General features: G+C 40.9%; 1 protein-coding gene across 3 annotated transcripts in view; it reads right to left on the bottom strand.

Annotated features, from left to right (window-relative positions):
- Positions 1-18,034, bottom strand: part of ncoa2 (nuclear receptor coactivator 2) — a 65,867-nt gene that overhangs the window by 18,515 nt on the left and 29,318 nt on the right. For all 3 annotated transcript variants that reach the window (XM_004081254.4, XM_023949911.1, XM_011488889.3), the window contains exons 4-11: positions 17,720-17,892; positions 13,741-13,844; positions 9,622-9,799; positions 8,339-8,527; positions 5,985-6,086; positions 4,600-4,740; positions 4,292-4,439; positions 1,738-3,034 (exon numbers count right to left, since the gene is read on the bottom strand). In XM_004081254.4, the coding sequence (XP_004081302.2) occupies positions 1,738-3,034; positions 4,292-4,439; positions 4,600-4,740; positions 5,985-6,086; positions 8,339-8,527; positions 9,622-9,799; positions 13,741-13,844; positions 17,720-17,892 (2,332 nt within the window). The remainder of the gene's footprint in view (positions 1-1,737; positions 3,035-4,291; positions 4,440-4,599; positions 4,741-5,984; positions 6,087-8,338; positions 8,528-9,621; positions 9,800-13,740; positions 13,845-17,719; positions 17,893-18,034) is intronic.

The raw sequence follows: 18,034 nt of genomic DNA, 5'->3' as shown, positions 1-18,034 counted from the left end.
TGACCTCTCAGGTACTGTTCTTAAATTCCTATCTCAAAGAGTGACACTTTTTTGCAAGTATGGATAATTGGTCCTCAAGAATCCACGAAATAAGCTATGGGGTTCCCCAAGGGTCAATTCTGGGTCCAATACTTTTTAATTGATATATGTTGCCTCTTGGGAATGTCATCAAGATACACGTTCACAGCTACGCTGATGACACATAGCTTTACATAGCTGTGTTTCCTGATGACCTTAAACCTATTGACATTCTTTTAAATTGTATTTTATATATAAAGTTGTGGATGGCAGAAAACTCCTTACAGCTCAACCAGGACAAAACTGAAATTATAATCATCGGTCCTGAAGACAAGAGAGAGATGATTTTATCCCAACTCAGGAATTTTAAACCTTCTAAATGTGTGAGAAACCTGGGGGTACTCTTCAACTCTGGAAAGAGGAATCTGGTTAGGGAGTGGTGCCAACTGTATGTGATAGTCCTGTGTTTTCTGTTTTAATTCATTTTTATATTTTATTACTTTTATTTGCTTTAATGGATAGCACTTTCTGTTTTCATCTGGAATAAAAGGGGCTTTAGAAATAAATAAGGTTTGAAGTTTTGTAGAGCTTTTCAAAATAAATAAACCTGATCACTCAACGTCAGCCTTGTCTTGTATTGTGATATAAAGTCAATGCTTCCGTGTAGTGATAGGGCAAAAAACTTAATGTTAGTTTGTCTCACAAGCGTCTAGTCTAGTTTATGAACACATTTTTGGACAAGCATTGAGCACTGTATTTGACGCATGTCAAATAAGAGGCAGCAGACACAAATTTAGCATGCATTTAAAAGGGGCAGCGTACGTGAATTTGATGCCAGACTTGGCGGATTTGTTCAGAAGCGTTGCCCTTTTTTCCCAAAAGTACGACATATATATGTATGTTCTTCTTTATTTTGCTTTTTTGGCTCCTGCGACTTATACTCCAGTGCGACTTATACTCCGACGTGACTCCAGACATATAGTAATTATGCATTCTGTCTAACATAATTTATGTATTCTGGCGTTTTTCTTGTGCGGTTAATAGCAGGAGAAGGAAAGACCTGTACTGTATGTTCTGTATTTGAGGGAATTTATTTTTTGGCTTCTTGTATACGTTTTTTGTCCTTCACCCGGCCACAAGCAGTGCGCTCTGAAAACTGGCCTGCTGAAAACATCTGCTAAAAAGAGCGCAAGTTTCATCAGTAACCCTCTTCTGACTCCTCTCTCACTTTTTGAGCCAAGCCTGCTGGAGCTCAGCGCCAAACCTGAGGGTTCTAGCCAAATGAAACTGGGATAAAATGGCTGAAGACCCACAGGGACACCCTCCAAATGTCACAGCTGTTTAAAGCTGGCAGACAGATTCCCTTGGTTTATGTTGCCAACACAAAATCTATGAAGAGAACAGGTGTGTTTATACACCTTAGTGCAGCTTCAAGTGACGAGACTGTAAATCTGAATGTACAGATGCATTAAAAGCTTTCTTCTCTGCTTAGCATATGTGTGCATTTGAGCAGCAAGGAGCCAACATCCAAACCCCAAAAACACAAGTGGAGCAGCAAAAAAAATTGAACAAAAGCGACAGCTCTACCTTGCACAATAGCAGTTTTGAGGCAATTGCAGTTCTTCTAGTTTAATAAAGATATTAGCAAATTTTTGTTTAAAAAAAACTAAATTGCCAAAAGTTTCACTGATCACACAAATAAAATGCTTAAACACTGACCTGCTCAGCGCGGTCGTATCCTGCGTCTTGTTTCTCTATCTTGACCTGTGGCTGTTTGCAATCTTCAATTTTCACCTCCCCTGGCTCCAGCTTGGGAACTTTATCCTTCATTACAGTGTCGTCTTTGTCCAGTAGATAGCGCAACAATGCATTGTCTTTCTTCTTGGGGCTCAATGGTTCCTGCTTAGGAGTGATTTCCGCCCCTGAAGCTGTGCTGCCAGCACTCTGAGTTGTGTCTTGGCCCAGTTCTTTCCCTGTAGCCTTGGCTGTGAGTTTGGCAAGATCTACAGGAGATGTACTATTCTGAAGCAGTTGGTGGAGGATTTTGTGTTTTTCTTTGAGGGATGTGGCATGAGTACTACCTCCTGTGTGGCCAGCCCGAACCCCTGAACCAGCCTGGTCCTTGCACTCCCCGTCTGCACCAGGGGACAAGGGTGTCTCCAGAGGTTCTGGCTTGGTGGTAAGTAGTTGCAGTAACTTTGTATGACACTTGTTTTCTTGTATGTGACTCTCATCCTTGGGATCGGTTTGACTGCCGTCAGTCTGAGCCTGAGGACCCTGACTTCCGTCTGGAAAAGGTCCAAATTCTCCTGAAGAGCTAGTAGAACCTCCAAGTTTTGACATCATATGTGTGTTGACCCCCGACCCCGGTGTAACCCCAGAAGGGGAGCCAATTTTCCTGTCGGGAGAGCCTAATGTGTGAGCGTGAGGGGGCACGTGTCCATGGCCCACCCCGTGACACTCGCTCAGGGCCTGCAGAGCTGACAGAGAGCTGCTGGTGTAGCTGTTCGGATGGGCGCTATTCGTGCCATTACCTGCACCTCCACACATTCCCACCGGTGAGGGCGAGTGCAGGCCTCCTGCTACGCGAGGGCTGCTGGCCCCCCCAGGACTTCCCCGGTGCCGGGGCGACAGCATAGAGTTCTGCTGAGGTGGATGTGGTCCCCCAGCCGGGCTGGGGCTGGCCCGAGAGGGGCTGTTCATCCTCCAGTTGGGGCCCTGCTGTGGCGGTTGCATGCCTCCAGTGTGGTTGTGTGGAAGTGGACAGCCAAAGCGGTAACTCTGCATATGACCCCCCATGGCGGCCGGTTCTCTGGGACCAGCTGGGCCCGGAGGGGAGAAAGGCGTGCTGTTGCTGCTGATAGTAGTGTCTTGGCCCTGAGGCCCCAAACCTGGCAAACTGCCTGGGGTTGGTGGAGTCATGGAGGGAGTGGAGGAGTTCATTGGCTTTGGAGCCATCCCAGTGGCCTGCATGCCAGGCCCCATGTCCTGACCCATTCCACAAACTGCCGGCTCCCTAGAGGAATGGATACAAAGTTTAGCCATTAGAATGTAGTAATGAATGTAGCAGATTTCTTTAATACTGGAAGTGATAACAAATAACATCTGGTTTTGTCAATAAGAGCCATCCACAATTTTCCCAATTTCAAGAAATGGCAAATGGTGGTTTGTCAGGCTCCAATCATTTTTTTAATCAACCTTATTAATTCAATCGTTTCTCAAATCTTTTAAAAGTTTAAACAAAGAAATGATCGTAACTTTGTTTTACTAGATTCCTGTCAGAAAAGGTGAAGATAAGAGTGACCATAATAAGTTTTTTTTTTTAGTTAAACTTAATTGTTTACGTCACAACTATCATTTAATAATTAGAACTTGGACAGACAGTTGCTGCCTGCAAATGCAGCAAACATTTCTCCATCAAAAATAAGGGAAACCTTGAGATAAATCTTAAATATCTCGCCATGGGTGAAATCCGCAAACTAGGATTACTGATGTTTAAGGCTGTAAAACCCCTTACTACACACTTTATACACTTTCCTCAAACAGACATTGATATGTTCAAACCTTTTTTTCTTGTTTAAACTCTCAAATTTCAAACCTTTATAGAAAAATAAGCCTAGTATTAGAGAATGAAAACAAAGATCTGCTCGCGATCAAATACTTGTCACTCTGGAAAGCTGAGCGCATTCTAGAGGACCAGCGTTGCCAGATAGTCATGGTTTTTCGGCCCAAAAGTAATCTAAAAACCGCCAGACCCCACAAAAAAATACACCCAATAAGCTAGTTTAACTAAAAACCGCCAAATCGGCTCCAAACATGCCCAAATTATGTCCACCCACACAAAGCTTGCAGATTAGAAATCAAAACCACCCAACTGGGTGGGAAACAACCCAATCTGGAAACACTGCAGCAGACATGGCACGGAGGAGATTGATTGACAAAGTCAACAGTCAATCAGGACACAGAACATAGTGTGCTGTAAAGAGAGAAAAAAACCAAACGCATCCAAAACTGCACTGAAAAATAATCAGCGAATCAGCGATACCCCGAAATGTGGACCACGATATACCAAAGAAACACTGTCATACAGTTCTGGCAAAGCCTGACATTACTGTAAAAACTGGAACCCTTGTCATCTATGTAACAAACTGCCTCTACAAAAAAACACTGTTCTTGCAAATATTGTTGCCAATAAAAGAGACCCACAAAAACAACATCAAAACGGTCTGCTCTTTGAATGAGTCTGTTTTTGATAGTGTATGGTGAAACGTACCTCTGCAGGATGTGCAGGGACATGTAGAGCTGAGGCTCGTTGGTGCCGGGGGAGCGCATCAGTTTGCTCTTGGTGTGGGCCGAGACCATGGTTCCATCCGAGAGCGAGAACCGATAAATGGGACTGAACGCTTGGCCGTGGCGAAGCACTGCAGACACAATTCTTTTCTCAGTAAATTTAACATTTAATATGTATTTAAGGAAGTTACACTTTTTATCACTTTGTTTTAATTATTAAAAGGAGATCAAATGAAAGCAAAGCAAGAAGTCAAGATTGAAGCAGCGTCGTCTGTTAATCAACAGTCTGACCTTCCTGCTGGTGTCTCTTTGCAAAGGACATCTCTCCGTCGCTCTGGAGGTGAAACTTCTGAATGCAGCGCCGAACCAGATCTTCCCAGCCGGGCTTCATTGATGCTCTCAGCAGACTAGTATCCAAGGATGTTATCTTACCTAAACCACAAAGAAAAAAAAAAAGTACATTTTTCCATTCATGCAAAGGTTGCTTTACAGCTGGGAAATAGTGTTTTTTTCTAAAGTCTGTCTGCATTGAGCTTAATTTTCTTTGTATACGTCCTCCATAAATAAATAAATCCCACAAGACCATGATTCAAAACACCAAAAACAATGTTTTTTTTTATTGGAGTGGGTTTTTAAAACTATTTTATCTAGTGATGTAAATAAGAGCTATCAATTTATCAAAATCTATTTTAATTTTAGCAGAGCAAAGCGGGTTTAACTCCATCTGAGATGCATGTGTGAGCAGACGTGTGCTGGAATACATAGAAGAGCTACTCGTCTCTGCATTTTAAAGAGTGGCAGCGGTTCTTTTGAAGTGCTGACAGTCACAGTTCTGTGTGAGTGACAGCTGCAGGAATGGACTTGTCATGCTAACATCAAACAGAAGTCATTCACAGCGTCACACCACACTGCTGCGCTCAAGGAGTTAAAAAAATAAGGAACTAAAACAGGCTTGAGGAGAAAAAATTCAAACACATTTTCTCAAACAACAGATAAATAACACACAAAGAATCTTCAGACATTTATTGATTTGAATAATCAATAAGGTTTTAAAGGACAAGGAATATTCATGTGTTTATATAAACATTTTTGAGGGAAGGGATGCACTTTTCATGCATTTTAACAGATTTTTCTCATGAGCAATTATAACTCAGTTTTACATTTTAGCATAGATTTAACATGTTTAAGTGCAATGGTTTTTGATGCATCCAAGTATCAATAATTTCTCTGCCACCCTGTAATTATTTCAACCTGTGTTGCATTATCAGCCAGCCAAATAAGCACCAACACACATAAAGCTCCAGGGTGGAAGCTCAGTGTAAGTTGTTAAAAGGCCAAGAGTGTGTTTGAATAATGGTGGTGCATATGCCACACAAGCAGAATAAGAGCATCAAAGAGCAGCTGAAATGCAGATAACTGTCTTTATTTGTGCACCAGGTGATCAGACTCTACCTCCCAGAGAGTAGACAAATAGGAAGTTCGGGCAGAGACCTTGTTTAAGCCTAATTTATTACACCAAAGATGATGAATCAATTCCTGCTTGTAGTCTGAGGAGAATATTTCTACACAAAGCTTCATTTAGCCAGACATTTTTGAGAAACCTGGTCTTAGGAAGCTGCGGAGTAAGTTAGATCTGCACTGTTATTGGTATTAGGCGGTGTGACCGGTTCGTATACCTTGCAGGTCCTGGCGTGTCGTGAAGCTCTCGTGCGTGGGAGGCAACGGCCGCTCTTTTGTGGGCACCCTTCGAGCTACGCAGATCAGGCAAGACTGGAAGTCTGTAGAGAGAAGAACGGTAAGGAGGGAAAAACGGCAAAAAGAGAAGATTTAACAAAGAGCAACAAAAAAGATGAACAAGGAGCTTAAAGGAAGAGAAGAGGGGAGTGACAAAATCAAGAGGAGAAGAAAACGAAATGCATGTTGTTGCCAGGCAGCTTAATTAATACAGTTATTAATGAGCGTGGGGATCAGGGTTGAGCTCTTTCCAAGAGGAGCAACTATAGCTGGCAAGGGAAATGATGTAGTGTGACCTTTGAAGGTGTGTGCATGTATGTATGTATGGGTGTGTGTGTGTGTCGGTGTGCAGATGAGCATGCTGGTTTCACCTCAATTGCCATCTCACACTGATGACACCTCCCCTGGCTCAACATCGCTCAATCATGACAGTTGCCTCCAACACACCCAAAAGTGACATCCAGAACTGGGGTGACCCCAAAAACTCTGCCATCCGACTTTCCTGTGCTAATAATACCCACAATCCCACACCGAATAGGGAAGAGCAAGGCGGGGGCCGTAGAAAATTAGGCTCGTCTTTTCTCTCATTTTTGTTTTCTTGAAAAAAAAAAAAAACTATGAGTTTAACTACTCAGCATAAAAATGCACAAAGAGGGGAGATGATCATTTCTGCCGCAGATCTTTAGTTTTCACATATACAACCTTTCTTCAACTTTACCTTTAATGTTTTTAATGCTACTGCCTGAAACAACCGTCAGTGTAATTGATTTTATATGAAAAGTCAATTATCTGCTAAGTTTGCTTCCTGTTAAAATAAAAAAGGTGACAGGAAAGAAGGTGGGGGATTTTTTTCATGCAGGAGCAATATAGCACTTTAATAGAACAGCAGGAAATTAGTCAAAAATACAATGGATAAAAAAACAAAACATTCAAGACAGAAGATCAAAATAAAAAATGTAAAGGGTAACGCAATTTATATGATCTGAGGTACAGAGGTACTTAACCCTTGTGCTATCTTAGATGACCCCACCCTTACTTTGACGTGTTATTCCTACCATGACAAAGGTGGATAAAGGTGGAAAGATTTCATGTAATCCATGGACACCAGTGAAGATCACAAATCATTGAAGAAAAAAGGTTCAGAGGACTGTCTAGTGGGTCTAGATGACCCAACTCCCAATGTTAAAGTGCCGAGGATAGCACAAGGGTTTAAGCTTCTTTGCTTGTTCGCTTTCTTTTTTTAAGTTCAGCATATTTTTTAATCAGAAATGTGGAATAAATTACCAAAAAAAAATGTTACAATAATCTGTAACAAGTTGTATACTTTCTTTTTAATTCCCTAACATTATTTACTTAGAGCTGCTTCCTTTATCTGAAATCATCTTCCTCCATCTAACCCTATTCTCTGATAACTGTTCTTTGTGTCTTCTTTAAATACATCCATAAATCTCCTCTCTGATCTCCCTTGAGGCCTCTTGCCTGGCGGTCTCCTCTCAGCATCCTTTTAGTGATATTTATTATCCCTCCTCTGAATGCACCGTAATCTGACTTCCCTGACTTAACCTCCAAAACATCTAACATAAGCCGTCCCTCAGATGTACTCATTCCTGCTCTCAGCCATTTTTGTTCCCCTGAAAGAGGACTTGACATCTAACTTCTGTCTCCAGTTTTCTCTTCAGCGCAATCGTCTCTTAAACATAAAACATTGCTGCCCTTAGCATCCTTTTAAACTCCTTCACCTGCTTGTTCACACCTATCTAAACCCTCCCCCACCTTTTGTACTGACCCCCTGTAACCTCACTGTTCCACTAGCTCCACTCATTCAAGACCAAAGTTTACCTTGAAGTGAAAAAAACTCATCCCAAAAATATACTATTTACCAATTGTATATAATAAACATCACACTAGTTATTACTACATTTTATACATTTATTTAAATAATTATTTATCTTAATTTCTCTAAAATGTGTATGTAGAAAACTAATAATATTTTAAGAATTTATGTTCCGCAATGGAAAAAATATTCACCTATGTATCTGATTTCCACTAAATTAAGGCAAATTTGGAGCCAGTTGTTTGATGCATATTTACATCAATAGGTGTAAAGAGGTTAAAGCTCTATCCTTTTTAGAATTAGTCATTAAACTCTGATTTTACAAGAACTCAAATGTAATTTTAAAGGAATATTGATGACAAACTATTTTAAAATGCTTGATTGAAGCTGGATAAAAGCACTAATAAGAATTTGACCATTTAAGAAATAGTTTACTGGGTGCCTTTCGTTGACGGTCCTTACCGTCTCCCTCCTCCTTGATGGACTTGGGTTCTGAAACTGCAAAACACTGCATGGTTTCATATTTCTGCTGTTGGGGTTCATGCTCGTGCGTCTCGTCCTGACTCTCGCTGCGCGGGTTGACCAGCATTCTGCAGTTGAATGTGTGGCTGTTCCTCCTTGGACCTTCACTCGACCACGGGACGCCATTCACTGCAGAAGAAGCAGTAGGAAACTTAGACCGGGGATTTTGCTTGAGAAATTTCCATGGCATAACAACAACTTAAATTGGACAGTGGGAGAAAACGTGAGGCAGCCAAGGGAGGCTAGCATGCTGCTTGTGAAAGACATAATGAGAGCAAGAGAGGAAGAAGAAAGACCAAAGTGTAAAAAGAAGAGCTGTTGCTGGGTAGAGAAAAGTCACAATAAGCAGTTGGAACCTGAGCCATCTATCCACAGACATGCATCACAGCCAAGCTTCCATATGCATGTCCTCAACAGCGTCATCACTGCCAATCTTTTCTCTTCTCTCCAACACAAGCGCGAAAAACAACAACACAGACACACGAACAGTCGAGCTAACTTCCATCACACTCCATCTGGTTTGTGATCTCATTCAATGCATTGATAATCTCCCAGTATCTGGGACACAGTCCACCGATGGTTTCCAGGGTGCCCGGCTCTGTGCTGCGCTCCCACCCAGATGGTTGGGTGATCAGACCTCAATCCGGAGCACCAGCAGAGAAGGAGAGGGGGGCTTAAAGCTCCAGTGATATATGGATCACAACTATCTTGAAACGAATGAGAGTATGAGACCAACAAACGGGGCCTTAAATGTTGGCAGAAAGAATTTTTTTTTAGTAAAGACTAAGATAAATATAAGTAAAAAAAAAAAAAGGGTCCTCTCAGAGTGTGCGGCAAGAGAAAAGGAAGATAACAGAGATGGGGAAGAGAATGCATAAAAAAGGAGGATATAGGCAGAGAATGACGGAGTGGCGATGCCAAAAAAGGAGGTTAATTAGCTGAAAATAACAAAAATACATAGCTTTATAGCTGTGTCTTAATTGTCTTTAATCTTTGGGACATCCTGCACTTCCTTAGCATCTTTAAGTAATGTTACTTTTATGTGGCCATTTAAAAACACACAACGTAAAATAACATTGTGTGCAGGAGATTAAACAAAAAGGGTTTGTTTGTAGAGTCAGGAAATAGGAAATGGGTCTAATGTGACACAAAGACGCAGCGACTGACAGGTAAAAAAAAAAACATGGTAAAAATCTGTGAGCAGAAAAAAGCTTATGGCTAACCGAGGGATTTAGGCAGCAGGTTCTTGATGAACTCGGCGTGATCCCCGACATGCAGCACGCTGTAGACACTGGTGTTCATCAGCTCCTCCTGGTTGTAGCGCAGATACTGGGTCACATTCTCAGACACAAACACGATGTTGCCCTCCATGTTCACCACAAAGAAGAAGCCATCCAGAGCCTGGGGGGAAACGGGAGGGTGTAGTTTGTTTTCTGCATTCATTAACATACATGAAAAACAAATCTTTGGCAAAGATAAACAAATGTTCTTACTAGCACCTTCTTGCTTCAAAAGCTTTCTCTTAAGTTTTTAAAGACCCAGTTCTATGATAATAAGGGTCTTTGGTGTTTTTAACACGCTCATTTCATTTTTCTCATGATAAAAAACATATGCAAAAAAAAAGAAAAGAAAAATAAGCTTAAAATTGCATTTCTGAGTATTTATTTAAATTGTGGTGAAGTAGGAACAGATGAAAAAATGCCATTTGATTACAGCAGGCAGGCCACAAGCTCCCTGCTCTGCTCCATTCTGATGCACTTGTAGACAAATAGATCCACGTACATCTTAGTTTTCCTCATCTAAACTGGCATCTGGCTCAAAACTGGATTGTTCCAGTACTGCTCGCCATTTTTCTTAATGCTAGGTTGGGAGAGTGAGTGCTGTAAGCTAGCAAAAGCGAAAGAAAAAGAAAAGTTAGAGCAAGCTTACTTGGCACCAACGGTCTCACCAACAACTCAGGCGAATTTCAAATGAACTAATGCCGCTCTTCGCTAACTATGTGCTAGAAAATTACATGTTTTATGATTTTGGTCAAAAACAGCCTAGTCATAATTAAAAGACTATTGGGAAGACTTTTACAATAAAAAGATGATCTGAGTGGGACTTTGAGCACAGTTTAAGCTCAGTTTTTAACCAACAAAACATGTTATATTTATGCTGCACTCGATGTAAATTCTGCAGATTTCCCTTTATTAAGTCTGACATCTTTTGGAATTTTGTCATATCTGAATAATTTCTGCCAGAATGTATGAGCATTTCTGAAATTGCATCCAAGGAAACCGTGCAGTATATTACATAGACCTACAGAGACAAAGGCAATGGTCTTGGTGCTAAAAAACATGAAGCCCTCTGCAGAGGCCAAACATCAGTGAAGCCGATAGAAATCGGCCTGAAGAAACAGAAAAGCTGGGATAAGAGCAATAATTATTTATTATAATAAATAAAACAAAAAGAAAGAAATCCAGCTCCGGGTCAGTTATTATCCTAAATATGGTGTAAATTATGCTGTCAAGTCATCTGCATTCCATCAACAGGAATAATGAACCTCTATAAACCACAAACGCTTGAGATCAAACGTGTGCACTTAAGTTCTGCACTGATTTTTGTGGATTCAGCTATGCATTCGCTCTTTTTTTTAGCTCACAAACCATGGCTGTTCCAAAATGTAACCTGGTTGCACAAGCTCATCCTGTATGAGGCAACACAGCAGACTGGACAGAACAAATATGCTTTATTGCCAACTCTTTATACAGACACAGTTGCATAACCCTGTTAGCACTGGGGGTGGGGGGACTGGAGCTTATGCTAGCACACTGCTAAGTGATTTCTTTCCATTGAAATATTCTCACTATTTACATCACATTTCAAGCAGGGAAATGTCTCAATTTCCCTTGGATTCATATCCTTGTAAGGTTTTAAACTGCTCTTTGTTGTGCTATTGAACACATTGTGCACTGAGCTGCAACATTTGCTTGGTAATTACAGTTGTGCACAAGTGGGAGGTCTAACTCCATGAGCCTTAAGCAAAGAGAGGAATAGACCCACTGGCTGTCTCAAGAAGTTTCTACAGTTTGGATTAAGTAGCTGTGTTGTTTTTCACTTGGTTGAAAAGTGGCAGCATCTAAGAAAGAGTTTTGGCAGCTAGCTGTTCCAATTTTTTGTTCTTAAAATGTTACCAAACCCCTGATTTGCGATACTTTGGCTTTCTATAGTGATCCATGTGAAGAAAAATGCATTCTTGCAAACACATTTAATGTTTCTGTTGTAAACATTGACTGTATATGGGAACAGGATTGAGTGACACCCCTCCACGTTCCAAACAGGAAGTACCTGCTGGCATCAAGAAGCCAAAATCCAATCGACTTATGTTGAGAAATAATCAGTTATTACTAAGTCATATGTCTCAGAATGACCATTCTTGCTCTGCTATTGTTTTTTTTTATCTTCTTGCTGATATGATCTTTTTTATAGTGCAAGTTAGTTAAGCTACATTGACCAATCACATGCCTCAATAAAAGAACCGTAAGCAGACTCATGTCAAACATTTGACAGATTTTGTGTAGCCCGCTATAGGAGTGTGTTCACTACTGATCAGAGAGAGTGGCTGCAACAGAAACTCTGACTCTGACACAATCACTGCTTACTGACAATTTCTAGTTCCAACATGGTGATGTCCTTATCACCAAATGGCGATTGGACATCATTTGTCCAATCATCACTGGGCTTCATTTGGTTGGAGCTGGATGCAAGTCATTTTCTATGGGTGACATCACACTCACTTGGTCCAGTTCTCATATATAGTCAATGGTTATGATTTATTGAAGACTGTCAAATCACCAACAACAAGTAAAACGAACAATGCAACCTGTTGCTTCTCAGTTTGGAGAAGACGGACAAAAGTGTCTGAAGAGAAACAGGATCAAACTTTTGAGTTTTTTGGTAGCACCTTAAACACGGGCAGAGCTTCTTTCAAAACCAGCAGAATCGCGATGAATACAAGGCAGCAACAATAACATATGCATGTTATATAGAGACACATATTTTTATTTGGCAACAAATTTTCTTTGAACAACCATTCCTTAAAAGTTTTACTGGTGGTGCTATTATATGAATAGTTTGTTTGCACAGACCAAATACCAGTTTAGCTCAGACGGTGGAGCAGGTCGTTCAACAACCAAAGGGTTGGTGGCTCGATCCCCGCTCTCCCCAACCAGCTGTCGACCCCGAGCGCGGCTAGTCTGCAGCTCACCGCCCCCCAGGGTTTGGGTCAAAATGCGGAGAAGAATTTCCCCATTGTAAGATAAATAAAGTGTTAATTATTTTTTATTATTATTATTATTTAAAAACTATTCAACACTGAGAGCTTTTGCTTTCTATGACTTATTTGATAATTTATAGCTGCACTTGAATCAGAAAAACAGCATCATCTTGCCTTGTTGTTTTAAAACCACAGTTAACTGGGCTTTAATGGAAAAAAAACAACCATATGGAGATTTCTGCAACTAATGAAAACAGTATGTCACAACAATTATGCATGAGAACACAGCTGCTTCCAACACGCTAAAGCAACAGCACATTAATGCTTCCCCTCAGACTTTACAGTTTCTTTCAACGTGCATGAGGGTGGCCGGAAGACGGCCTTGGAGAAGGTTCATGAGGCGCGTGGGTGCATTTCCTGCAATCAGCCATTCTCCCTTGACCAAGCTTTACACAGACCAGGCTCTCAGGAGTGGACATGACCAGAATGGAGCGGGTGTGAATGGCTTATTGCTGGGTTTTGGGGCTGCCGACAGATGGGAAAGCTTGCAGACTGCACTGGGCTATATTTAGCCATGAGTTAACATGTCGATTCAGTGACGCTGGACCAGAGTGCTATAAATATTCCATGACAGGACAGATCTAGAGGCAAATGAAGAGAAGATGGGGAGGGAAAAAAAAAAGATCTGGAAAAACAAGGGAGAGTGAAAGAGAGGGAGGAATGGGTGAGGGAACAGCCTCAATGGACTAATTCATCCGTCAGGCTGTTGCTTTCCTTCCCATTATATGAAAGTACTTCAGCAGCCCTCTGCAGCACAACAAGGCCATTGCTGTGCTTGGTAATTTACAGCCAATCAGGGGCAAATACAAGATGCTGGCAGCTTGTTGAACAAACCACTACAGTAAGGCATAACTGCCGTTGCCTCATCTGTGATCGCTCTCAGTGGATGACACTCCATTACATAAAAACAAGCATTTAAGGAGGAGAGGGCATACTATGTGAAAACTAAAGGGGTTCAGTATCGTCTTCCATTGTCCTTAAGGATGAGTCACTAAGACAACAAACAACTGAGTCTTCCACCCACCTCCAGCATCATTGGTCCCAGGGCATCTTTGTCGATTACACTTTGGCCTGTTGATGAGACGTCCGCCTTTTGCACTTCTTCTTCATTTGCTGCAGCAGCTTTTTCTGTTAGCATAAAATGTAGAATGAATTAAAAACCTAAGCAAGGAATTCAATTAAAAATATTCATAAAAGCGGTCAATGGTCAACAGACGGGTGGTCACAGAGGAAGGCAAGCAGCAAACACATTTTAATTCCACCCCCTGAAAGTGCCCCACATGCTTTGAAGAGGTCACTTGTCGACACAGATTTTAACAAGAATCCAGCTGGTAACAAGACAAACACATTTGGTCCCTTTGTAAAAACATGTGGCCACTGCTCCGACTCCAGCAAGGAGTGAAAGGTTGTTGCAAATGAGTGTGTAAAGGCACACGGCCGCCCGGCTGGTGACAGCCACGGGATGGATTACACCGTCATATGCAAAAAAAGCGACATAATGGAAAGTGAAAGTAAGTGTAAACAGGTCTTCCACTAAACAGAACCAGCTGTTTTAAATAACTTAAGAAAGATGAGAACTCTAGACTTAAGTGAGCTACATTCACACCACCCCCCAACAACATGAATTCAAGCGGACACTTTCAATGAAGAGTCTATGTAAACGTGGTGAACGTATATTTCAGGCTTCTGCGTTCAAAACTCTTGGTTCATTCAGGCTGGAAAAATCATTTTGTCTGGACAGACTCCTGAACCATGCATTTGGTCTGTATTCAGACTGCTGTCAAGGAAACTTTTCTGTTTCGAACCAAAGTTTTGGACAAAACCACATGACTAAAGATCTCTTCTGTCATTGGCCAGGATTTAAGAGGTTGAAGCAAAAACCAGAGAGAAATAAAGGAAGTCCTGTGCTTTGCGATCCTTGTTGGGATAGTTCACCAATTTATCTTTGACTGACCCATTTAAACGTCTGTATCAATGTCAGGTACAACACTTTTTACTGCTACGTTAGTATGACAAAGTCATGCTGCTGGGCGGTTGCCAAGGAGACGTCAGCTATGAAGGTACGCTCATAACTGTTTATGACATTTAGATTGTCGGGAAAACAGTGAGAAGCAATGTAGATCACGTTAAAAGTAGTTTTGATGAGCCTGCATTCATCTGACCAAATTTCAATGAGTTGCTGTGTCTCATCGCTGTGATGTTATAATGTTGCTTTTACGAGAATTGTGTTCAGTAACTACAAGGTAGCTTTTACGATGGTGTTACAGCAGCACCGGGCGCGTGCCGCGTAACCAGATGCAGCGAAGCATGTAAAAAGCGTTTTCAGCTGTGTTGAAGTAAACGTTCAAACAAATAAACAGTTGGACCTTTTTTACTGTTTAATAATAATTTATATTTGTCCGTGGCTCATTTGTTCCTTCCTTCTTAATATGTTCACATCACATGACGACTGGCTACGGTGGCCATTTTGGTTCAGTTGTTCCGTTCTGAGCACGGAGCCAATTCAGACTGAGGAAAACTCAGAGTGAACTGAAGCCCAGTCCGATTGGAAACGAACCAAGACCCCTTTGGAAGATTGGTCAGAGAGCGGTTCCTGGTCCCGGACCAGGGTCCGCTTGGGTGCAATTAAGACTGAAAATTTGTTCCAGATTATCGGGGGAAATCAACTCTGGTTCACTTTAAGCGAACCACGTGTCCAGTCTGAATACACCCTTACATTCATGCGTAGCCGTGCACATTTTTGGGCTCTTAGTACAAAACACGTGGCCATTGAACAAGTGCTCCAGGTTAAAGTAGGTCAAACTTTTAACCAAATCAGGGACTCCGATTATGTTTTTCTGTTTAGTCTAGAACTCATCCATATATTTAGACTTCTTTTGACACAAAAAAACAACTTTATTCAGCTTTATTTTTGTTTACAATATGAAAGGATTAGCAGTTGTCCTTGATCTCAATCTGCCTGTAGAGTCACAGGTACTCTTCCAAAGCATTACTAATCTTGGTAGATTGCGATGGAGCCAAAGCTTATCAATATTAATGCAAAAATATTTGGTAAATAATTAAAGATCCTCTTTTAAAGGTTTGCAACACAAGTGAGTAGTACATAGACTAACAAGTAACTTGGTTTGCTCTTACAACCAAATTTCTACCATCCACATGTGAAAACATAAATGTTTACATTTTGAAAATACATAACCATTTCTCATATGTCCTTCATAGTAAATTATTGTAGATAAAATCTATAAATCTGTAGCAAAATAGTAAATCTTGAAGATGTGCATGAAGGACAAGAAGACATAAAATTTTATATCAAATCTAAAATGATCTGGATTAATGAATTCTGACTACATTTAAATATGAAACTGGGACCCACAAGGTTCTGCACATACATTACTCAGCTATGCATTTGTCCGTGTGATTGAGCTAATAACAACAGAGAGGCCTTATGTTCAGAGCTTTGGTTGTCCTACTTTTAGAGCCAATAATGAGAAAAAGAGTGGGCTCTGGAGGGGGGTGGTGATGGTAGGGGGACACATTTAAAGGGAACACCAGGCCAAAAGCAGGGCTGTCCATATGGAGAAAAAAAAAGTTGCATGTGAGCACAATCCTTTCATCATTAGGAATATGGATGCATGAACGCTGGCACAAATTGTGCAACACCCCACAGAAAAAAAATGTATTTTTTGCAGCATTAATGTTGCATGCATCAGTGGGAAGTCTCATAGCCCAGCAGGTGCCCTGAAGACCAGCACATCTGCCACAAATCAGTGTTCCATCAGCCAGTGTCATGGTGGCCTTCACCTGCTTTCTGTCTGCCTGTAAATCTGTGGCACCGTGCCATGGGATGAAGAAAGCAATTGATCAATTAAAACAGCTGTGAAACATTAAGCAACTGGTATTTACTGACACATTTATTTTCTTGTATTTATATTGCTGTTAAAATTCTCACTTTAAATCGCATATTTTTAATGCAAATGCTCCTACTCTGATGCTTAACAAGTGTAACAATAATCTAGTTTTAAAATGGCACCATTGCTTCAAAACAAGACACTAAAAGCCCTGATAATTTTTGTTATTTATCTTTAAATCTTTTGTTTGACACCCATTGGTCCAGGTGTGTAGCCGCCTTACATGGTGTTCTGCCCTTAATCAGATGTTTGTGGCAGCAGGAGATCATCAGAGCTGCTGTGTTTATAGGTGAAATATCAAATGCACAGCCACTGCAACCTTTCATAACTAACATGTTGAAGAAAGACATCTTTGTTTTAACTATACTTGGCAAAACCATGGATGCATAGAGGAGAAAACATTATTTCTATTTTACCATCTCTTCTCACTGCTCCGCACAAGCGTTGCATTTAAAGACTGAAAATGGAGAGGGGGAAGGGGAAGTGTCAGGCATAAGGGGAAAGAGAACATGGAATATGATAGCAATAGCAGAGGATGGGTATACAGTATACAGTACAGCTGGAGATAGAGTGCAATTTTGCATCACACAACTCACTTTTACATAACACTTGGCTCTATGAGTCACTACAAACCAGATGACGTCACCTGTCTGATTCATGCACCTCTAGAGGGCCACCTTCTTTTATTTTATTTTCTCAGGCTGCCTCTAAATAAATAAGCCACCCTGGGAAACCGTGGCAACTAACAAAAATTGCTCTGATTCATGACTGAGAGAACAACGCATTGCATTTTTGACATCACTATAAATGACTAAGTGGAACTAATCCCAAACTATAATATGAATATAATCAAAAGGCAACATTTATGCAGTGACGCAAACCGACACAAAGTTATGATGGCATACTTAAAAATCAGCCACAAACTGATATCTGAAAACATCATTTACAGCACACAACTAACATGTATGGATATTGTGAATAAAAGACAGAAAAGGCTAACAGAAACACCACCAAATCTCAAAATTTGACTTCAGAAAGAGTAGCCTGCAACATAAAATCACTTTTTTCTCATTAGACAAATGCATTCATTCATACCTTGCTCTTTTATTTGTCGGATTTGTTTCACAGTTTCCTTCAGGATTGCACATTTGTCTGGCTTGACATTGAAATTGTCGATATCGTTGAAGTTGGCAAAGATCAGCTCGGCGAGCTCTTCGATGTACTTGTTCTCATGCTCACGATTGCGCTTCTCATTGCTCCGCTTGGGACTACAAAGACAGTGGAGAAGATATGCAATTTAAGGAGAAGCAACAGCAAGCATTGAAGATATAAACAGACATAGTTGTATCTGCATTTCTACTCAAACAAGAACATAAATGGGCAATAAGACAGACTCAACTTTAGAGAGCC

This window comes from Oryzias latipes, chromosome 20 (genome assembly GCF_002234675.1).
Source record: "Oryzias latipes chromosome 20, ASM223467v1".
NCBI classification, from domain to species: domain Eukaryota; kingdom Metazoa; phylum Chordata; class Actinopteri; order Beloniformes; family Adrianichthyidae; genus Oryzias; species Oryzias latipes.
Note: the sequence above shows the minus strand (reverse complement) of the source record. Positions and strands in the feature narration are given on the sequence as shown.